The following is a 24,779-nucleotide window of genomic DNA, read 5'->3' on the forward strand; positions in this document are numbered from 1 at the left end:
GATCTACTGTGAATCACTGCGGCTGCATGCTTCCTCTGTAGGTAGAGTCTCTGGAGTGCGTTTTTGAGGGCTCATCCCCAGTAGGAGGAGAGGAGGTGCCAGCTCCTGCCTTCTCCATCCTATACTCACGCAATGAAGCGCTCATGCAGGTAAACACCCAGCGCTACAGCAAACAATTAGGCCTTTTTATGTTCACCGTGTCAAATGAGTGGGTTGTGTAATGGAATTATTGGATGGAGATCAGGAAAATGTTTACCATTGTTTCTAAAAGGAAAGAAAAAAATATCATGTGGGTTGTAGTATTTATTTCAGGCACTAGATGGCAAAGATGTTACAGTGCTTGCAGGGTATTACAAATATGAAATCTTTTTCTATTTTTAGGCCATAGAGCACAAAATTTCCTGTTTGGATTTGGACGATGCAGCATCATTGTAGTAATTTGGACACATTACATTATTGCAGTTTATGGAAACTAGAGTATTATTGCATTTATGTAGAAAGCCCAGCATCACTGTTTATGTGCACGTTCTTGTTATTTGTACATTCTTGCTTTATTGTAGTTATTTGGAAATTCATCTTTGTTGTAGTTATTTAGTTCGTCCTGAGTTAGTGTAGTTATTTGGATGTATTTATTTAGACAGTCCAGTATTATTGTAATAATTGAGATGACATTGTGTCATAGTAGGTATTTTGACAGTCTGGCATTATTGTCATTGTTGGAACATTGTTTGAATAAAGGCGTGCATTGTTGCAGTTTTCATGAAAGTTGTGCATTATTGTAGTTATTTTTACACTCTTGCATTGTTGTCGTTAATTGGCTGATCCAGCATTATTGTTACTATTTGTACTTCCATCATGTGTTGTTCCAGCTGAAGCACTCCTAAGCAAGACTATGGATTAGATTGGGTGTTTATATGGAAACAGAAAGACTATATTATAAATGAACACATGCTACTGAACAGGCTACAGGGAAAGACTCAGTGCTTTGTTTATTAGAGGTCAACCGATGGATTTTACAGAGTGGATTTTACCGATAGCTAGGTTGGATCGTAGTTGTTATAACCGATTAATCACCCGATAGTTTTTAAAATGGATGCTAAATAAAAAGAATGAACATTAATTTATAATAATAATTATATCCTTTCCTCCCCTTGCAGCATGCAGTCTTAAGCAGATAGTTTTTTATTGTATTTTAATGATTTTTGATATAGTTTTTATTTGGTGCTTACATCTGTTACACTTTTATTTTACATGTTATTACTACATTCACAGTCCAAATTAATGTTGTATAGTTTGGGGAATTACCGTATTTTTCGGACTATAAGCCGCTAATTTTTTCCCACGCTTTGAAACCCGCGGCTTAAACAACGAAGCGGCTTATTTATGAATTTTTCCTGGGTTTTTGCCGGTTTCACAAACTTCAAGCCAAAAAACTGAACCCCATAACATTAGACCAATGAAATATCCCGAACGGAAATGAAAAAACGCACCTCACCTGTGTTCTGAGCTGCACGGCATCGGGAGAAAAAACTTCCATCGGGTGATTTTTAAACGCACGACGATGCTAAAAGATAAATTCCCGAGAGAAATAGTTGTGAAAGGAAGGAGGAAGACAGTGAACAATGACTTTCTTGGTCGGCTACTGTTTAGATACAAGCCGTTGTAACGCGTTGAGTCTGGGTGAAGGGAGAGCTCGCTAACTCCAGTTGCAACAGAAATCATATAAGCACAGACAGGTTTCCAAAACTCGTGCTTTTTTATATTTCTTGGCAACAGCGTTACGGGTTAGTCAAAGAAACTTAGAAATGAGCATCAGAAAATAATAAGCACATAATCCTCAGTCCTACACACACGCAGTAATAACGGAAGAATGCAGTGGCAGGCTATTCCCAAAATACCGCTATGCTCCTAAAGGAAGCGCAACATATTTAACCCGTTACACCGTGTGTAACGTGTCTTTCGTTAAAGCCTGTGTAAAGTACATTAGTGTAGACACCTGCAGCTTATAGACAGGTGCGGCTTATTTATGTTAAAAATAAAAATATTTGTAAAATTCAGTGGGTGCCGCTTATATATGGGTGCGCTTTATAGTCTGGAAATTACGGTAGTATATGTTCTTTTAATTTTCTTTAGGGTTTTTTTGGTCGGTTTTCTTGTTTGTAAGGACTTACACACTTTCAGCATTTATATGCCAGACATCTGATTACCCTTAATTAAATCAAGGACAATTACTGCTCTGGATGGAAGAATGATGTTTAACATACTCGTATTAGGCATTAGGCAAATTGCATTCCCTGGCTTACCCCATTTTCTGGCTAGCACTCTACCTTATTAGGATATTATATAAAACCTAGTTTTAGCAAGGGATCTCATAGAACCTGTTGGAATAAAGTATTCGCTCTTCAATGCTCATTCAGGTTCAAGAGAAATGAGCATGCCAGCACACATGACCATTACACTGATAACTATTCTTCCCCACACTGTTGCCACCAAGTCAGAATTACCCAATTGTTTGAAATTTCTATGTAATCTATAGCATCAATTTTATTTATTTTTAGTTTGTATTGCGGTTTTATCAATGGACATGGTCTCAAAGCAGACATAAGAGTTTCTCTTTAATAAAACGTGGATGCCAATGTATTCCAGCATGACAATGCCCCTAAACTACACAAAGTGAGATTTAGAAAGAATTCTGCACTCTGCCCTGACCTCAACCCAACTAAACACTTTAGGGATGAATGGGAATGGGGTTCATATACCAGGCCTCTTCTGCTGACAACAGTTCCTGACCTCAATATTGCTGAATGAGTGCAAATTCATAAAATTACCCTTCAAAATCTAGTGAAAAGCCTTCACAGAAGAGTAGAGATTTCTTTTTACATTAAAATGAGGAGTAAATCTATAATGGGATGTTCAACTATCATGGTTATGATGGTCAGGTGTCCCAAAAGCCTTTAGCCATGCAGTGTATTACTTTAACACTCACACAGGCATGTAATATACTGTACAATCTGCACATCTCTGCTAGTACTTTCATGTTTTTGCTGCTCAGTATCTTTCGTTGTCTAGAATTTTCTCCCCAGTTCTTTATATATTTGTATTCATCTTCTTTATATATTAGGGTTGGAATATGTATTAGTGTTTCTTTCACTTTTTTTCCCTTTTCTTTCTTTCTTTCTTTCTTTCTTTCTTTCTTTCTTTCTTTCTTTCTTTCTTTCTTTCTTTCTTTCTCAAGAGGTGTAAAAAGTGAATCAAACATTTTATCATCATTATCATCTATTATCATTAATTATAAAATATGCAGTAAATGATTTTTTTTTTTTTTTTTACAGAAGCTCTATCTTTGTATTTTTCTCTTATGCTCTATTTCTCTTATCATGATGGAAGCAGTCATATGTTTGAAGATAATATGGCTAGGGCTTGAGGGCACTAAGTACATTAGTTCTGTTCAGCCATACACAGTAATGGGACCTGGAGGAGAGCTCATTTCTCCTGCACACTACCCTGAATTCTAATAAGCTTTTCTCCAGCAAAAGGTTTGGTCCAGTCATGTGCCAGCCTATAAAACTCTAAGCTATGAGTGTGCATGGTGTCATCTGTCATTGGTCTTTTAACAATCCATCATAAGCGTGTTAGAGAGACATACGATCATACTGTTCCACTGCGTATGTCTGTGTTCCTCACTCGTTGTTAACCATACCAAACAAAGCATAGCCATTTCACCTGGGAGGTGGAGGCATGGTCTGACAGAGGTCAAACCGAAATACCTGTAATTTTTAATGCTTGTGTCATCATGTTAATGAGTTTCTTTATTGGCATGGTGCTGCTGATTTAGCATGTTTATTTGTATGAACGATCCCAGCCTTCACAAGGCATTTATTACTAGTACTAAGCATGGGTGCTGTTAGAAACTCTGCTCATATACAATTGTACAAGCTCAAGGGCAAGTGGACTCACTACAATTAACTGTCATTAAAGCAAAGGAGACAATGTAAATCTGTTTCATTGCTGATATAAACTATTTACTGCAGTGGCACTTGTACAGCGTAGGTATCACCTCCAGAGACCTAAACCAAACAATACAGTAGTGTTACTGTGGCTTTCAAGAGATTTTGTTCAAAAATATTTTCTGAAAAATCGTGCACACTTTTTCTACAACCCCAAAAAAATGTGTGTTGCAAAAGTCTAGCAGTATTGATTTTTGCTGATTTTGGTGTTCTGATTTCTCTGTAACAGCTTAAGCCTCAGCTGTCGCTTGATCTGCTCTGTCCCAAAATTTCTTTCTACCCCATTCTTACTTTCTTCTTTAGACTTCTTTACCGAACTCAGACTGTCACTGCAGACAACGTGACCTGCTGTAGATTTATTTGCCTGACCCATATTGTCCTCACCTGCCTCAAATTTTATCACCTGGCACAGATTTCGACATCTGGACTACTTCTTCCCACCTGCCCAAGACGTCTAAACCTGTGGCAAACACCTTCACATCTTGTAGACTTTTAAAACTGCTCTATATTGGACTTCCTCACCTGGTACAGAGCTTCTGCTCCAGACTTTCTCGCTGGTTTTAGACTCCCCACCCAACACACACTTCCCTACCTGCCGTAATTTTCTCTAACATAGATCACCCTAATTTCTATACATTTTCTTACCATTCTTCAGATATCCCCATTTTGTCATCTGTCCTCTACTCACCCACCCGAAACAGAACTACCCACTTGTCATAAGACTTTTCATTCTTATCAATGTAGTGATTTGTGCTGCATTTCATTTATCACAGCTTATTGAAGTATATGCTCCCTGCCTCTACTAGCATGGCTCAGGATAGATGAGGACTACAGGGAGGAGGGGGGAAACAGTGTTAGTGAAAAATGAGCTGTGTCACTCCTGGCGAATCGGACAGACTGAGAGTCCCTTGCAGTCAGCATGCCTGTGTGCGAGCTCTCCAGCAAGCCTGGCTTCTGGATGCAGACAAGGACAGACTTTAAAGTGTTAGCGCTTGACTTTATCTGCTGTATGCACCCTAAACTGTAGACTCACCCAGTCACAGCTCCTTGGGGGAGAACAGTTCGGGGTCAGAGCTTAGCTCCCCGAGGCTGCGTAGGTGACATGTTCGCCTCCATCTGGTACGCTAAAAAGATGGGCCGGCGCTTAATGAGGAGTTTCGGGAGGAGCAGAAGGCTGCAGCTGCAGTTCTTGGTGGGTAGACAGTATCAGATATAGGAGGCTGATCTCAGAAATGCATGCCAACGAACTCCCTCTGCTCCATGTGTGTTAGCTTTCAGCGCTGCATGTGAATCACCTGGAGGGACAAGCAGGAGATAAAATAAGACACCTTAACGACAATATTCTCGAGTTTGAGGGAGATGTTTATTTCTGAGAGCTGTTTTGTTAATCAGAATCTGCATAATGTCTGTTAGTTCCTCTGTGCTGCTGCTGTGTCTACTTTTTTATGAAATCACAAATTCAGGCGAGAATTTATGTTCGCTTACGGCTGCTTTATATTTGTTCTTTGGATCAAATCAGCATTGTGGCACACCAGGTTGCTTTACATCAAGTGAAATGTAGACTGTGGATTGTTAATGGTGGCCTTTCATTTTCGATGCTTCTTAGACATCTGTGTAACAGCACAGCAAAAACGTCCCATTTATAAGCCATAGTTGTTTATTTTGCATCACCTAGTGAGAAAAGACAAGTTTGATGAAACCTTGCTTGTCTCTTTCCTTGTGCACTAGCAAAATTTAATGACCATGAAGCTGAAAGCTTAAGCTAGTAGCAGGGCCATTCTGAAGCACTTTGTCCTCATGTTACATTATTGATTGATTGCTCTGAACTCCATAGGTTGGGAGAAGAGGTGCAGAGGGGCTCAGGGACCATGAGGCAGAAGGTCCATTCCATATGGATCTTTAGGATTTCTTTTCACCATTGTGTGTGTATGAGTGTTTAAGTTTGTGTTTGCTTAACGAATTGGATGTGTGGGTTAGCTGCAGTATAATACAGCAGTCTGAAATAGCAGATCTCAAAAAATGTACACATTATGGGTAAAACAAAGTGAAGAAAATTGAGCAATGCTAAGAAGGAAATTACTAAAATGACTTAAAATAAAAAGCAGTGTGTATTGTGCAAGTGAATGCATTTTGTATAACGAGAGTGTAAAAAAAACAGTCAGCCAACAACAGAGAAAAAATATATATATATATATATATATATTAGGGCTGTCAATTGTTTAAAATATTTAATAACAAATAAATTACACGATTGTCATGAGTTAACCTGTGATTAATCGCAACTTAATCGCACATTTTTTTCTGTTTTAAATGTACCTTAAATTTATACTTAAAAAAAAAAGTTTTTAATATCCTAAACAACATGGGCATGGACAAATATAGATGCTTTGTGCAAATGTATGTTTATTATTAGTTAATAAACTCAACATAGAGCATAAAGACAAAATATTTTTGTAAATGTTTTATAGTAATTATTGTGTTTTGTAAATCATCAGGACACCAAATGGAACTATTGCTGTGTTTCCACACGAACGGTTTTAATTGCCAGATGTGTATATTTATATATATATATATATATATATATATATATATATATATATATATATATATATATATATATGTAATATCTGTTTATTGTAGAGCTAATTTTAACTGCATTCAGAATTTTAAAAAATTATCGGCATTTAAAATATATATAAGGGATTATCATATATGCTTCACATGTTACTACATTATTTGCCATTTATTCAGAATACATGATGATTTTTTTATTCTGGTGCTAATGTAAACTGTGCCTTATTTAAAGCCTTTAGCTAATTGCAGCTAGATAGTTAGCAGTAATTTGCGGTTCGTTCTTCTTCTGTTTCTGAACCTATGTCGACTGAGCAGAAAGGAGTGCACAAGCTCTGTGGGTTTGCCTTGCTTTATTTGATGTGAAAACTGTTGCCATGGTTTTGGTCCTGGGGGAATAGAAGCACAAGCTGTGACAATGTCTGTTACCTCATTTGACACCTGTGGCACACCTTGGACAGTGTCAGCAAGCGCACAGCCGTCTTCATCAGGCTCCGATGCAGAGGATTGCTGTGCTGTGAATCTGCGGGCGTTCCACTCGTATTAACAGAAGCATGTGGTTATTTTTGAATTTGCTTTCTCTTTTTTTTTCCTCTCTGCCTGTGAAAGCACAGCCTTTTGTCTCCCCCTCACTGAATCGCGTGTGCGCATGGTAGATAGAGAGAGACCGCAGTGTGAAAACTGATCTAAATCGCAAGGAGCGAGCAGGCATCTGCCGAATCTGGAGTGCTCACTCTTCTCTTGGATTTACCTTTTTTTTTTTTTTCCCGCTGGACCATACTTGCTTGTTAACCTGACATATTTTTTGCACATCTCTCTCATTTGGAGTCGTGAGTATGTACATTAGCATGAAGTTTGGTATGTATAATTCACATCCTCTTAACCAGTGATGAGGTTATTAGCTTGAAGTGATGTGGCTTGGGTGTTTCTGATGAGCTCCTGTAGACCTACACTACTCTCTGACTAGCCATGTCTTGGACGAGGAAGACGCAATGCCTATATTTCGTTCTTACTTATTCTACACGGCACCACCCTGAATGCCACCATTCATATTTAATGTGCACACTAAGGCTGTCTCTTGCTGTTAAGAATGTGCTGTGATTGATAACTGGGCTTGGCCAATCTTCTAGCCTGAGTCCATTTATATTATGAATCCCTGGTGGCGTTTGTGGGCTTTCGCCTGCAACACATGCCTGATATTTGAACCCATTTCCTGCCTCTTAGAGCTCTTAGAGTTTTCCTCATACGCTGAGACCTCCACATTCCCTCATTGATCCTCTCTTAGGTCTCCACTAGTCTGGAGCCAGAAGCCCAGAGTGGTGCGTGCTACTCGTGGGCAGTGTCATCACACTCCTACATCCACCTTGCTTCCCACTTTTCTCAGCAGCATGAAGCTGCTGGATGCTTGACCTGTTGCTTGATCTGGACCATAGATCCACCATAATTTTGCGTTCAGATGGATTTCAGCACCTCGGACTTTCGTCGGAGTTCCGCTTGTACAGTTCGGCTTTGTGGAATTCAGGAGAGGATGCTGTAACTTTACCCAGATGCGTTTTCCCTCCCCCTCTCTTGCTCTTGCTTCTCATTTTGTGTGGTGCCTCTTCGCTTGACAGCTGTTGGAGTTCCTTTCCAGCCGTGAATGATCCAAAGTGGCAATGAACTACATATTTGGGAACAGCACGCTCTACCCACGGGGAGGTCGGGCCAATACCGGTACATCTCACAGCGCCCCAGGGCAGAAACAGAGGCAGTGGGCCAAGCGTAGCTCCAGTGAAGAGCTGCCCTCATCATCTCGCTGGCAGCAGCTGCTTGCCTTCTTCACACGCCGTAATGCCTTCAGCGACTGCATCACAGCCGGGACCGGACAGGTAAATTCCACAATGCCTACCACCTGTTGCACAGATGCTAGATCCTTCAAATGGGTGTGTAGAGATGTTATTATGAGCACTTCAGGTTGAAGTTGACTTATTAGATGCACTTGCCCTAGACTATTAATATTTCCCACTTTTTTCAGCTTAAAATATAATAAAATTAAATATAAGATATATGCATTTTGGTACAGTCTATTATATAATAGACTTACTAATCTCAAAATCATATGTTTATAATGTGTTGCTCTCTTTTTTTATCTAACAGTGTAAAACTATCTATAAGAGTTTTTTTTTTTTATGTTCGTTAAGTTCATCTTTATTTCATGGTTGGGTCCATGGTTATGTGAATTCTGTCATGACTATATTGCGAGCTCTATGAATGTGAATCGTGTCATATATATGGCCACCATAAATCAGCATTTGTCTAATGAGATTGAGAGGGCTCCATTGTTTCATAAGCACTTAGAAGTCCTTCGGAGTGAAAGACAGAGTGAACAATCACACCGGCCTGCTTCTCTGAGTGGCTGTCTCCCATTGGGGCTAAAGCACTTAGTGGGAGCATGAGTGATGGCCATATACCTAGAGTAAGATTTAATTATAGGACATAGTTAAGAGGCTGGAGTCATGCCTCCTGCTCCTCCTTCGTGACCTTGGTGTCCAGCGTGTGGGCACAGAAAGGGCAGTGAATGGGGCAGCACAGCACGTGTGCACTTATTGTGCCTATTAAAGTCTGACTGCTGGTTAATAGGGTCATGACCTGAAATGAAAACTGCAAGAATGGATCATGCAACAAAAGGGTTTCCAGTCTACCTCTTTATTCTCCCCCTCGACTCTGTTACCACAACAATATAACTTCATTTCTTTTTCATGACCTCTTTTCAAAAGGCAAAAGCAGCAAGTGCGTGAAGGAACATGATTCAGTTTAGGAAACGATTCCTTAAGTAACTCGAGTAATTCAAATGCAAAAAAAAGCATTGAGGCAAATTATTTGATATTTAATATTTATTTCGTCTAGTCCATTTAACTACACAAGGAGCACTGTGTTTCCCCACGGAACATTATTACTGACGTAACACCCGCTAATCTCTGGACCGCTCTGGGGTCTTATTTATAATCGTAACAAAACTGGGATAGAAACGTGCCCACTTTCCACGCAAACGATGTGCGTGCTATATGTGTTGCAAATTCCCTTTTCTCACCTACTGTGTTTCCACGTTTAGCGTACGCAGGGTTCAAAGTTTACTTACAGGTGTGCACTTTCTTTCGTCTATTTTTTATTTTTTTTCACAAATCACAACCTTTGCGTGAAAAGTGGGCAAGTTTCTAGCCCTGTTTTGTACGCACAAAATGAGGCTGAAAAACGTGCATATGCCACGCTTATAAATGAGACCCCTGGACAGGTAAACCTAGAAGACGCTGCAGAATGAAAAATGGAGGAACAGAGAGAAAACAGCGAAAGGGGAGAAGAAGATTCAGGCCAAAGTACACAACAGAAAGTTTCCAAAGTTTGGGATAATTTTACGGCTGCAACTAACAATTATTTAAATAATTGATTAATCTGACGATTATTATTATGTTATTTGTTTATTTACTTTTTTTTAATTAATCGATTAATTGGATTAGAAAAAAACAACAGCTTTTTTTATTAGATGGTTTGCTTGTTATATCTATATACACCCCTAATTCAGAGTATTTATGTATCAAATTGTGCTTAAAAAAAGGAAGACACATACTGAGTTTAGCAATTTTTAATTTAGACATTTTATAAAGCTTATAGAGGCTTGTTGTGGAGTACATGGAGGATTTCTCCTTTAACAAATTTACTCATGCTGGGTTGTTTCTTTCTGTGAAAAATAAAGCATTTGAGTATGCAAGGTGAAGCAAGTTGTGTAAATCAACATTTGTATTGTTTTAAATGATAATTGCAGATGGCAAGTTGACAATCATGCTTATAAAAATATATATATAAAATATAATACATTGTTTTGACAATTTCTGTTTAAAAAATACACCCACATTTTGTTTATTTGTGAAGATATAAGCATCTAGAATATATAATTAATTTAATTTTGTATAAAAATGAAATAATATATGCATAAACAGACAAGTTAACTGTTGTAGTACACAAATGCTATAAAAAACAGAATTGAACGGAGAAACGCAGCAAATTTTTTTTTTTAATTTAAAAATATATATGCATTGGTGTACAAATGCATAATCATTTGCTGAAAACCACAACAGTGCCTAAAAATTTAATTGTTGCGAGCGAGCTTATCGCGAGTCACGACAGATCCTGTCCAACTTTCCCGGAGTTAGCAAACAAACAGTTTACACAATAGCACTTCCTTAAACTATACCATTTTCACATGATGAGCATTATGCAGTTTTTGCTCACCGTGCTGATGTTTCGCCTTCATCCGTGACTTGGGACACACACTTTTCCCTTCTCCCGTTTGACATACTCTCTGCCATTTTGCAACCGGCTGTGTTATCTTACTGTCACGCTAACATGTATCTTGAACAGCCTAACTAATCTATAACGGTATTCGTCTACAACGAATCAATATCGATTATTGTCGATTTTAGCGATTAGTTGTTGCAGCCGTAGATTATTTCAAACTGAAACATACAGAAAATACCATAGTGTTTACCTTTTTTAAAGTAATTTAAAATAGATTTTTATATTTTTGGTTATGATTTTTTTTTTTATATATTTGAATTTGCAATTTAATGTAATATGGCAGTTAAATGCACTAAATGAGTTTAGTTTTCACAGATGGCAATTTTAGCAATAAAAATTTTATTTTTCTAAAAAGAAAAAAATAAATGACTTAAATATTACTGTTCATTTTAAGAGACCTGCCTTATTTTTTCTTGTATATTTAGTATTGCGCTTTTTAATGAGGAAAAAGTATTTCTTAATCGATGGACTAATCGGTAGAATACTCGATTACTAGAATAATCGATAATCGTTATTTCTTTGTGTTAATGATCTAAAACAACATTAGGTAAGAATAGCAGGCCTCTGGGCCTGCAATAAAATATTTTCTCACAAACATCTTAATAGTGAAGAACATTTTTCACTGCTTCTCAGTGTTTGTTATTGCTTGATTAAAATAAAGTTGAAATAAAACAGGATAATCAATGAAAGGTGACGTGATGCACTCGTACACAAAGTGCAATTACCATTTCCCTGTTGAAGTTTTTCCCAAAACCAGCACGCTTATGGTTTTATACCGTAACAATTTGCACATATTTTTATTTTATTTTTGAAGAAAGTTATCAGTTAACACCTCCTGCTATAAGCATTTGTTCTTACAGTAATTAAACAAAACAGATAATTACAGTGTTACCAAAAAAATTGCTTACATCTGACACTGAAGCCTTCTTCTAAAAAAGTTCCTGAACAGAAAGCCATATATTTTTTTTTTTTTTTAACAAAATGCTATTTTTATCAGTTTATTATTAGGCTTAGGTTATCTGCAGCATCCAGCATACAAATCCCTGCAATTTAGGTGATACTATAAGGACAATAATATAATAGACTGAGTGCATTAATATAAACCTATGATTTACTGATTGCACAACTGCCAGAGCTGCTCTTACAGAAAACTAATTGCCTTCTAACAAATCAGATTAAGATATTTGCAATCTCGCAATGCATGTCTTTAATATCACTGCTAGGCAACAGGACATATTGAATGTCATTCATTTTGTAGGGTGAAATGAAGGCTGTATGTCACTGTTGATCCATGTAGGTGTTAGGTGTAACTCACATCTGTTGTACTGTTTATAGCTTATATGCAGGAGGACCTGGTTATATGACGTGCCGGTAAAGAGGATCCATTTCCTACTTTTATCTCTAGTCAGAAATAATTTATGATTTATGGAATGGAACTTGTACTAAAATCCATATGAAATACTTTCTTGTATATGGAGGAGAAGAACAGGGAAAATGATGGATTTTGGTGTAAGGCATGAACAAAACCTTGCCTGTCTCATAAATTGTTCCAGAACTAAATATGTAAGACTGTTGTCTTGCTGTAGTGCTTGTATGACTCAAATCATTTACATTTCCTGGTTAATGTTGCATTAACGGTGTTAGTATGCTGATATCTTTATTTGCTTTTAACACAGGTCATAATAGTTGTAGTCAATGTGTTATATTGCCAGGTGTATAGAAAACAGATGTTCTGGTTGTCAGTTTTTATCCCCATGATTTTTTATTTTTGTACATTTCTTTACTTGCCAGTTGCATGCTTTGGTTAACATGTATGTCAAATCAATCAGCTCATGCACTGAAGGCTATGTGAAGCAGAATCTCATTGTCAGTCCCTGTTGTTCTTGCTCATGCAGATCTATTTCTGGCAGAGGCAAACCTGCAGCGCTACTGCTGAGCTTTTCTAACCAACATGTTTCCTGCCCATGCACACACAATAAAGAGCCTTCACTCTCTAACACCCTTTCAGCTTGTGGGTTTGCAAAATTTGGGAGAGAGAAATTTGACAGAGAACTACGACAGGCTTTCATTAATACAAATTGTAGATCTGCACTTTGATGATTCTCTCCTCTGTTGGCTCATATTAAAAAAAAAAAAAAAGGAAAATTGATTTAGTGTGCTGCTGTGTTTATGAAATTTACATTTTCAAAGCACAATTTCTACTCCTAATCAGGCCAGTTTGCAGTCTGAGATAACACACAAGCTCCCTCTCGTCCTGGGGAGGTGCGTAACCCTCCTGGACTTGCTGCAGCTTCAGCTGTTGCCATGGCATTGCCATAGTAATCAGCAAGCAAGGAAGCACAGTCATGTGGCAATACTTGTTTATTTATTTCTCTTATCTGTCAAGCACAGCATTCTGAATGACAGTGTGTGTCGTGTGGCTGAATAATTAAATGCTCCTCAGTCTACCATCTCCAGAGCTTTTTTTTCCCCATGAGAAATAGTGCATTTTTCCCAACCTCCTGGCCAGAACGAACAACGGACACGCTTTGCCGTTTGTGACAAGGTCATAGTGAATTAGAAATGGGATCAGTGCTTTGATGATGCATCTTTCACGTCTCGGCTGGCTCAGCCGTTTGAGCAGCGAGTTGTGGGCTGTGTGGGAAGGAGTTTCGCTCAGCTATGAATCACAGCAGCAGGCGTGAACACTCGCCCTGCAGACAACACAAGCATGAGTGTCTCCTTGCAGAGAACGCAGCACCAACACACTGGACCACCTACAGCTCTCTTAAAAAACTGTACACCCACTCACGGCTGTTTTCTGAGTTGGTACGAGTTGTACATTGCTAGAACTATGCAATGTTGTTAATATATTATGCTACAGAATTATTACAGTCTTACCATTATATCATATTCAGAGTTAGCAACTACAAAAGATAGATCAGTGGAAAGTACAGTGTATGAAATAACGTTATCTAAGAGTAGAAAGTGCCAGGATAAAGAGATGCACTGTGCACAATCAAAATCAAGGTCATGATATAGCATGTATGTAATGTAGGCAAATTTTGAATGATTTTAATTTGCTTTTAGTACAAAGTAAAATTTAGTTTAATTTTTTTATAGTACATTGATGCCAATGTATTTGTAAATTCAATGTGGTTTTTCTGTTAAGAAAATATGCCCATGGTTTAAAGGATAAGCCATCTAAGCCGTCACCTGCTACGTAATTATAGTTCATAATTGTATGTAAAATTCAGTTTTTGAGGTAAGACATGCTCTGGTTAAACCTCTGATGTCTTCCATGCACAAATCAATTTTTTTTTTTACCTAAATAATTATATTAATTTAGTTATTATAATGGTACCATTCCCGTCTAAGCTTTCTGTCTGTCTTTTTGCAGGGAAATATTTGTTCAGTGGCGTACTGTAGTTGCAACAAATTGTCAGAGAACGGCGCCGAGCTTAACACTTCTCCTCACTCGAGTCTATAGTATATGCAAACGGAGAATGTGCTTAATGCTACATTGTGTATGATTTAGGAATGTGATACTCTTTAGTTAAAAAGTGATGGTGCAAGATATTTGCACAACAACATTTCATAACATGGGTTGAGCCATGCTCTTCCTCCGCTGTGCACATTAATCTCACAGCTGTGAGTGTACACATTTAGATTTAAGGCTGTATCTCAAACCACATAATAGATGGATGGCTACACTTTATTATGAATACACAAATAAACAATTCTGACAATGCACAAATTTATATATATATATATATATATATATATATATATATATATATATATATATATATATATATATATATATATATATATATATATAGGTGCATCTCAATAAATTAGAATGTCATGAAAAAGTTCATTTATTTCAGTAATTGAACTTAAATTGTGAAACATGTGTAATAAATAAATTCAATGCACACAGACTGAAGTAGTTTAAGTCTTTGGTTCTTTTAATTGTGATGATTTGAACCCACCAGACAGTAGTGAATTGTTGGCCTTCTGGAAAGTATGTTCATTTACTGTATATGTACTATAATATACAATACCTAGTAGGGGCTCCTTTTGCTTTAATTACTCTCTTAATTCAGCATGGCATGGATATGATTAATCTGTAGCACTGCTAAGGTGGTATGAAAGCCCAGGTTTCTTTGACAGTGGCCTTCAGCTCACCTGCATTTTTTGGTCTCTTGTTTCTTATTTCCTCTTGACAATGCCCAGTAGATTCCCTATGGAGGTCAAATCTGGTGAGTTTGCTGGCCGGTCAAGCACACCAACACCATGGTAATTTAACCAACTTTTGGTGCTTTTGGCAGTGTGGGCAGGTGCCAAATCCTGCTGGAAAATGAAATCACCATCTTTAAAAAGCTGGTCAGCAGAAGGAAGCATGAAGTGCTCTAAAATTCCTTGGTAAATGGGTGCAGTAAAACACAGTGGACAATCTTATCATCTCTATACTGGCTACCTGTTAAATTTCGAATCGACTACATACTACTGCTACTTACTTACAAAACACTAAATGGTTTAGCTCCCATGTATCTATCCAGTCTTCTAACACGCTACAATCCGTCACGCTCCTTTAGATCTCAAAACTCTGGACTTGTAGTTCCTAGAATAGCAAAGTCCACTAAGGTGGTAGAGCATTCTCACATTTAGCTCCTAAACTTTTGAATAATCTTGCTGACAGTGTTAGCGGCTCAGACACACTCTCCCAGTATAAGTGCAGATTAAAAACTTATCTTTTTAACAAGGCCTACACATAACACATACCACATCATATAATTAAACCTTGTGCTCCAGTACATATGATCACATGCACATTATCAACTTGTGCTTGTTAATATTATGAACAGCAGCTGTGCTAATTCCTTGGACATTGGACCTCTTTGAGTGTTTAAAGGCTCTGGCATGGAGAAGCTGGTGTTGAATCTATGATGATCGCAGATGTGGAGCTATTTTATGAGTTGCTTAGCAGCTGCTGGTTCCATGATCTCAAATGACTGTAAAAGTGTAGAAAGGACATTACTCATATACTTACATTCCAGTGCTCATGTTAGTTCTCACTCTTCAGTGTTCTGTATTGTTTAAAAACTATAATGACAAACAAACTGACAAATGAGGATGGGTTTTCCTTTTGAGTCTGGTTCCTTTATATATATATATATATATATATATATATATATATATATATATATATATATATATACAGGAGTGCAGAATTATTAGGCAAATGAGTATTTTGACCACATCATCCTCGTTATGCATGTTGTCTTACTCCAAGCTGTATAGGCTGGAAAGCCTACTACCAATTAAGCATATTAGGTGATGTGCATCTCTGTAATGAGAAGGGGTGTGGTCTAATGACATCAACACCCTATATCAGGTGTGCATAATTATTAGGCAACTTCCTTTCCTTTGGCAAAATGGGTCAAAAGAAGGACTTGACAGGCTCAGAAAAGTCAAAAATAGTGAGATATATTGCAGAGGATGCAGCAGTCTTAAAATAGCCAAGCTTCTGAGCGTGATCATCGAACAATCAAGCGTTTCATTCAAAATAGTCAACAGGGTCGCAAGAAGCGTGTGGAAAAACCAAGGCGCAAAATAACTGCCCGTGAACTGAGAAAAGTCAAGCGTGCAGCTGCCAAGATGCCACTTGCCACCAGTTTGGCCATATTTCAGAGCTGCAACATCACTGGGTGCCCAAAAGCACAAGGTGTGCAATACTCAGAGACATGGCCAAGGTAAGAAAGGCAGAAAGTCGACCACCACTGAACAAGACACACAAGCTGAAACGTCAAGACTGGGCCAAGAAATATCTCAAGACTGATTTTCTAAGGTTTTATGGACTGATGAAATGAGAGTGAGTCTTGATGGGCCAGATGGATGGGCCCGTGGCTGGATTGGTAAAGGGCAGAGAGCTCCAGTCCGACTCAGGCGCCAGCAAGGTGGAGGTGGAGTACTGGTTTGGGCTGGTATCATCAAAGATGAGCTTGTGGGGCCTTTTCGGGTTGAGGATGGAGTCAAGCTGAACTCCCAGTCCTACTGCCAGTTTCTGGAAGACACCTTCTTCAAGCAGTGGTACAGGAAGAAGTCTGCATCCTTCAAGAAAAACATGATTTTCATGCAGGACAATGCTCCATCACACACGTCCAAGTACTCCACAGCGTGGCTGGCAAGAAAGGGTATAAAAGAAGAAAATCTAATGATATGGCCTCCTTGTTCACCTGATCTGAACCCCATTGAGAACCTGTGGTCCATCATCAAATGTGCGATTTACAAGGAGGAAAACAGTACACCTCTCTGAACAGTGTCTGGGAGGCTGTGGTTGCTGCTGCACGCAATGTTGATGGTGAACAGATCAAAACACTGACAGAATCCATGGATGGCAGGCTTTTGAGTGTCCTTGCAAAGAAAGGTGGCTATATTGGTCACTGATTTGTTTTGTTTGGTTTTGAATGTCAGAAATGTATATTTGTGAATGTTGAGATGTTATATTGGTTTCACTGGTAAAAATAAATAATTGAAATGGGTATGAATTTGTTTTTTGTTAAGTTGCCTAATAATTATGCACAGTAATAGTCACCTGCACACACAGATATCCCCCTAAAATAGCTAAAACTAAAAACTACTTCCAAAAATATTCAGCTTTGATATTAATGAGTTTTTTGTGTTCATTGAGAACATGGTTGTTGTTCAAATTAAATCCTCAAATAAAATTAATCCTCAAAAATACAACTTGCCTAATAATTCTGCACTCCCTGTATGGCTGTCAAAATAAAAAAACTACATTAACACAAATGAATTATAACGGCACTTATTAACACACAATAAATGCATAGCACATTTCTGTTTGACCATTTTTATTAACAATATAAATAAATAAATATAAAAGAGGCAAAATTTAAGTACCCAATTTGAAACACCATAATTACTTTAAAACATTTACAAGAATATTTTGTCTTCATGCTCCATATTGATTATGGTTTCACTTATAATAAACATATATTTGCATAAAGCACCTATATTTGTCGATGACCATGTTGATAAGATGATTAAAAACTGTTAAAAAGTATACATTTAAGGTACATTTAGAATGGATTAAATTGTGTGAGAAAGTTGTGACTAATCACGAGTCAACTCATGACAATCATGCGATTCTTCGTCTTCTTCTTTTGGCTGCTCCTGTTTGGGGTCGCCACAGCATATCTTCCGTCTCCATACCCCCCTGTCCTCCACATCTCCACACTCTCTGACCCCAAGTACCTAAACCCATCCACCTTCTCTACCTCTTCTTCCTGCAACCGCACCACTCCACTGCCCTCCCTCTCATTCCCACACATGTATTCTGTCTTACTCTTCCTCTCCAGGCTCTTCTCAACCTGCTCCCTACTCTTACCACAAATCAGACTCCTGTCTGACCTCGTCCAACAACTTGTCCATCACCACTGCAAACAGGAAAGGGCTCAGAGACGATCCTTGATGCAATCCCACCTCCACCTTGAACCAGTCTGCCGTTTCTATTGCACATTTCACTGCTGTCACACTGTCCTAATACATGTTCTGTACCACCCTCACATACTTCTATGACACACTACTGACTTCCTCATACAATACCACAACTCCTCTCTCTGCACTCTGTCGTACGGTTTGTCTAAATCCACAAACACGCAATGCAACTTCTTCTGACCTTCTTTCCCATAACTTAATAGTGTGACTAATAAGCTTTATTCCCTTGTAGTTTCTGCAGGTCTGCACATCTACCTTATTCTTAAAGATCGGTACCAGCGCACTCCTTCTCCATTCCTTAGGCATCCTCTCACCTTCCAAAATCTTGCTGAACAATCTGGTTAAAAACATTTTCCTTATTCATCATAATAATCATGTGATTAATCGTGATTAAATATTTTTAATTGACAGCCCTAATGTATGTATATATATGTGTATAGATGTATGCATTCCTTCGCTTTTGGTGTTCCAAAGCCTGATTTTAGCTTTTGTCTCTCTCCTTTTTTATCTGCGTCGCCAGACAATGAATCAGAGCGCGTCAGGCTCCGCTTTCCAATTGCAAAACCACCGTTCATCCACATGTTCGCTTCCCCATACATAAAGTAGCTCTTTAATTGCTCTGTTTTGCTGAATTATGTAGTTATTTGTTAAATTATCAATTGTCAAATAAATCGATCCATTTGAGCATCTGTGGCATGGCCAGACAAATCTAATCTGTGAAGGCCACACTTTACCACTTACAGTTCTTTACGAAGGATGTGCTGCAACATCTTGGTGCCATATACCACAGCACACCTGTCGAGGCATGGAATTCTCAAGAAACGCTTCAATGTCAGTGGTCAACTATCATGAGCTCTCTGGATAAAACAACTCGCAAACTCTATAATTAAGAGATTTTAAAAATTATTCATTATTCTATTGTTCCTTTTTTCTTTTCTACTATAGAATTTCATGTTCAGCCTTTCATGTGCTTTCAGATCCAGCTTGTTGTTCTTTGACATATACCCTCTCTGATCTGGCATACTAATTTCTCTCCAGTTTAGTCACAACATCCCTGACACAGCGCTTTTAGGTTAACTCAAAACAATGTTGTTGCATTTTATTATACAGTTTTAGTATACATTTTCCTCTAAATTAATCAATAATCATTGGTTTACAGATTTCTGGCCCTAATTACTCCTTTTACTGGACAGTTAAATGGAGTAATGTAGTGGAATGGAATAATTTCACCATGATATTGTATTTAAAAACATCACTGGCAGGAATAAAAATCATATTCCTAGCTTTATTTTCTTTTGTTTCCAGTTCTATTGTCCATCTACGTAGCTAGCAGTGCAGTTAGCAAAAAAACCTGAATTGAACTCAGGCTTTGCCATCATTCATTTCCTGTCAGCATTTATCATCCAGGAGATTTCTTGAAATTGAAACTGAGCAAATTTGTATCATTAATGCTAAGCACTGTAAGTAGGGTAGGATTACCCTCTCTTGTTGTCTAGACAGCATTAGGACACAATGCATGCCATATCTCAAAGCTCTCAAGATGCACCAGAAACTCTGCAATTGCTTTAAATACTGATTATACTATAATTTAATTGATTTTCCAGACAATTGTAGTGTCTCAACACAATCAATTAAGATTATATAAAGCAACTAGACACTGGAAAAACAGCACTTATCCTTGAGCTGATGCTATCATTACATAATAAGGGTTCTGATGATTTATTTGCAAATTCTATGTGATAAATCACTGGTCACATTTTATGTTTACAAATGATGCTTACAGTTTATTTTCATTTCATTCAGGCAACCTACACATTACATTTACAGCTATCAATACAGTATGAATTTTATTGCTACAGTGTTTTTCCTCTTGGGCTTCCAATGTATAATGTTTTGGGATGTCGTGAGCGAACTCCATTTTAAAATTGAATGTAATTATTACAAGGCAGATGCAAACGAGAATGAAAAACACGTTAATTATTTGCTTTTTATGCTTGAATTTAGTTTTTTTTTTGTAAGGTATTAGTTTAGTTTTTCTGGTTTTGCATCAATATACTGAAACGGGCTTGTTATATTAAAATGGCACCTCTCACTGACTAGCTGATTCAGAGGGAAATGTAAGATAGCGATATAAACCTGACTGTAGCTTCTTGAGACACCTCACTGAATGCTTTTTGTCTTTTAGGACTGTGATTTGCCTTAAGCACAGAACTTGTGATAGCTAGGGCAGAGAAATAAAAGCATATACGATAAAGGGTGCAATGATAAAGGAACATTCTGTGGATTAGCCATGGGCCTGTGCTAACACAAGTGTGACCTACAAGACTTCATTCAACATCAGAATAAGGCTCTGAGGTACAGTAAATGCTTTTAAAGGGAAGCAAGAGCATATATTTTATGAATATACAGTAGATGTTTCCTACATGTACAGTTGTTTAATATTACTTTTCTTTTATTACTACTTCACATGCAGTGTCACAGTACAACTGACTGTGATTAAAGGACATGATAATTTCTGACTTTTATACATATGGGACAGTAGATGATTGGCAGGGGTCAGTGGACTGTTTTGAGTCAATGGACTGTCAAGAACTCCTCATAAACTCCAGAGAAAACACTTTACACTTTGGAGCCCAGGAAATGTTGAGAGGTTTTGTGCTGTTTGCCATCAAGTTAGCGTTGTTTACCATCATGTTAGTGAATGAACTGTTGTCTTTCTAAGAAAAATGCTGGGACTCACTCCAGTAGGACTCCAGTAGAACAAATATGTAAAAGTGAACAAACATAAGGATGTGTTTTTGATGGTTCACAGCACTGTGCAAATACAAGCAACATTAAACATGGAAAAAGATGCATTCAAAATACCTATAAAAAGCAGAGAACAATATAAAACTGAACAGAGTCAGTATATGGTATGACATATGGGGCTTTGCTTAAAAGTATTTTAGTCTCAGCTACAGATTGTGAGATTTGTAAGGAAATAGATGGGTACTTTTTCTGTAGACTTTGAGTGTAACACATGCTTCTTTTTGCATGCAAACTGATTTCATTATGTTTTGGCTGACCTGTTAATGTACTATATACCTTTAAAATATGCTTTTTTACTTACATACACCATTTTTTCTATAACAAATATTTTTTTTAATGTTCAGAAAATGTTATAATATTACAGGTGTCATAAAAATCTATTACAAAAAAAAAAGGCCACGGGGGGCATCACTGTATGGCATCAGTTTCTACTTTTTTTGCAGTACTAGTATGCATAGCCACTGTGAACTCTTAAATTGTGAGATTGATCTGTGTTTCGGAATAATTTATATGAGAAACCAAATACATGACCATGCATTCTTGTCCTGTATAATAGAATGTAGGATGCAGTCTCTGATATCATGCTTTCAGATATTGTGCATGAACTTCTTATATTTGGTCATTTACATAATACACACATACATACATACATACATACATACATACATACATACATACGTGTCTGTTTGGAATGTATTGTGGAATACAGAAACATTTTATAGGTTTGCAAAAACGTCTAGAACACTGCATTTTTTCTCTGTGACCTATTTATGACTTGAGCTAATTCCATGAAGGAGAGACATAAAAGCTGTGTAAATCGGAAAGGCACTGTGCAAATCTCCCTCTACTGCACAGGGGTGGAACTTGTCTCCGACGGGTGCTGAATGCCTGAGCTGAAATCAAGAATGGAGCACTGATTATTCATGTCTGTTAAAAAAAAAAAAAGGTCTGTGCTCTGTCATGTGTGGTGCCTATTGGAGCTCATTAATTGGCAAGCAAGCGCAGGGGGATGAGGGCGACTAAGGCAGAGAGAGAGAAAGAGGAAGAGAGTCACAGTCCAAGAGAAGCTTGGCAGAACAGTGGAAGCAGGAACAGAGGGGGCTGGAAGCAGAGGAATGGACTGGATTTACTGCCACTCTGTGTCCGCTTTCCTGCCAACAGAAGGACAAACGTCATACTCAAGGCTGCACCCTTTTCTCTCTGATCCGGTGCAAACCTAATGCCTTTCTCTGGATCCCTTTTGCCAGGAAGATGACCACCTACTACCACAACCATGAGTACTGCGCACGAGCTTCCGAGGAGTGCAGAATCGGTGTCACCAAACTAGCTAACTGCATTCAGCCGAGGAACCATCAGAACATCCATTCTTACCAGAGCATCCTTGTACACCCACAGAGGCAATCGCTACGGCTCCAGCTTCAGCAGCAGCCACAGTTCCACCAGCTCCACCACCAAATCCAAAGCCAAAACCATCAGCAACACCAACAGCATCAGATTCCTCCTCCTCATCATCATCAATATCACCAGCCTTATCAGCCTCAGCTTGCCCAATCTGGCCAGCAGCAGACTCTCCTGGGCTTCCACCCATGCTATAGCTCATGCACTTTACCTGCCTCGACCAAGAGCAGACACAAGTTCACCAACCTGAGTGTTAAGAAAAGCCCGACGAAAAGCAAGGCTAAAGTGAGAGCTACTGCCAGTGCCTGGTGGCTTGAAAATACTTGGGGTACTGTTTCATTGGAGAAGGTATGTGTTCTTGGTGTAATTCTGTCAGCAGGTAGTAGTAGAAAAATTAAGAAGTTGTGTGATACCCATCTGTAATGGTGCTTAGTGGAATGCTAGGCCTGTACACTTTGTGTTTTCTACTTTATTCTAGAGTAAACAGCTGTTCTGATTTTTATTGTGTTTGGATAAAGGCATCAAGCTTAAAAAAGGCTTATCTATTAAGTGTGTAATAAATAATACCCTTCTGTGTTTATTTTCACATGTGCACCTTATATACAATTGTGTATATATATATATATATATATATATATATATATATATATATATATATATATATATATATATATTTTACAGTTACTGCAAAAAAAAAGAATGCTCTTTATGTAATATATAAGGACAAGAAGCTTCTTTCCTAGAAATCTAATGCTTGAAATAATAAGAAAAGTGTTATAAGTAACATATATTTAAATGTGAATAAGTTTATAGTGTAGTATATTCACCATTCAATAAAATTTTGTATGGATAATAATAAATGCATTGGAAATTGTAGATGACATTTTTTGTTCCTATAATTAATCCCAAATATTATAATATGATTCATTATCATTATATAGAGTAATTAAATCAGTACTGAAGGTTAGGGTGTGACTTGTGACTTTTATGACACTGGTTAGAACTTGAAGCCCCTAATAAGTGCTAATGATTTTAACGTAATAATCTTTGCTGTTATTGTTACAGCATGCTGTAAAACCGACAATATTACTAGTCATATTGTGCACACTGTTTGCACAGTTTGTGGTTTAGTGCTGCAAAAGCTTTGGTAGATGCTTTTTAGAATAAATGTAGGCCATTAGGAGTATTGTTTGTGTACTTAAGGACATTTGCACTGCAGGAGCTTCCTCAGGCTCTGTGTTGGCTCTTAATTCCTGCTTGGCTGTGTGGTTTGTCTGTGAATCAGCTGTTGGACAGTGTTGAAAGCATGGGAATCGGATGTGTCCCACTAGCTGTTTCTTTCCTTCAGACGCCTGCTCTGTGTCCTCTCTCACAGCAGGTACACACTCGGGTACAGCTCCATGCACCTTTAGGAATGACAGGTACACTGCTAATAAGAATCATAAGCAGCTCCTTGTTCTTTGTTTCTAAGGACACCCAGCTGAGATTAGAGCCTGATTTCCAGTAGGGCATTATGTACACACACACAAAATTAATTAAGCTGCGATTCAGGAATCAGTGTATGTTTATACAGTCCACGTTCACAGTATTGTATTGTAAGTAATTGGACTGAGATTGTTTTTTGCAGTTTTGTCTTTGTATTTAGGTATTAAAATAGTGATGGACTATCACAATCAGATATTTAAATAGTACTGGGTTTTTTTATGCATTAATATTTATTTGCATATCAATTTATGCTACCACAGACAATATCTCCACTATGGCTTTATATCCCATACACTATAGAAGATTGCTATTGGTTGCTTTTATTACGTTTTCTACCACAGTTTTCCTGTAGATGAAAGCTTAGTTTAACATTTATATGAGCCTGTGGGTTCCAATAATAATTTGCAGGATCCATGAACTTCATTATCATTTGAGTGTAAAGAATTTGATATTCATTGATTCCACAATGATTTTTTTGCATTTACTAGCCTCTGATCAATATGTGACCAACTTTGTTGGGAATCTCAGGTAGGCTTATCATTAATTAGCAATTTGCCATAATGGTGAGTATTTATTTTTAAGTATTAGTAGTATTAACACAGCTGTTTTTTCTATGTATATAGTTGTTGTTTGGATTCTTCACTTGATCGTCTTTGTTACTTGATTGACAGTTGT

At 37.7% G+C, this 24,779-nt stretch overlaps 1 protein-coding gene across 4 annotated transcripts in view; it reads left to right on the plus strand.

Annotated features, from left to right (window-relative positions):
• Positions 1–24,779, plus strand: part of dlg1a (discs large MAGUK scaffold protein 1a) — a 126,008-nt gene that overhangs the window by 51,550 nt on the left and 49,679 nt on the right. For 2 of the 4 annotated variants that reach the window (XM_046860886.1, XM_046860896.1), the window contains exon 6: positions 42–149. The exons of the other annotated variants lie outside the window; for them this stretch is intronic. In XM_046860886.1, coding sequence (XP_046716842.1) covers positions 42–149 — 108 coding nt within the window. The remainder of the gene's footprint in view (positions 1–41; positions 150–24,779) is intronic. 4 annotated transcript variants of the gene reach the window in all.

The sequence above is a fragment of the Silurus meridionalis genome, chromosome 1 (assembly GCF_014805685.1).
Source record: "Silurus meridionalis isolate SWU-2019-XX chromosome 1, ASM1480568v1, whole genome shotgun sequence".
NCBI classification, from domain to species: Eukaryota; Metazoa; Chordata; class Actinopteri; order Siluriformes; family Siluridae; genus Silurus; species Silurus meridionalis.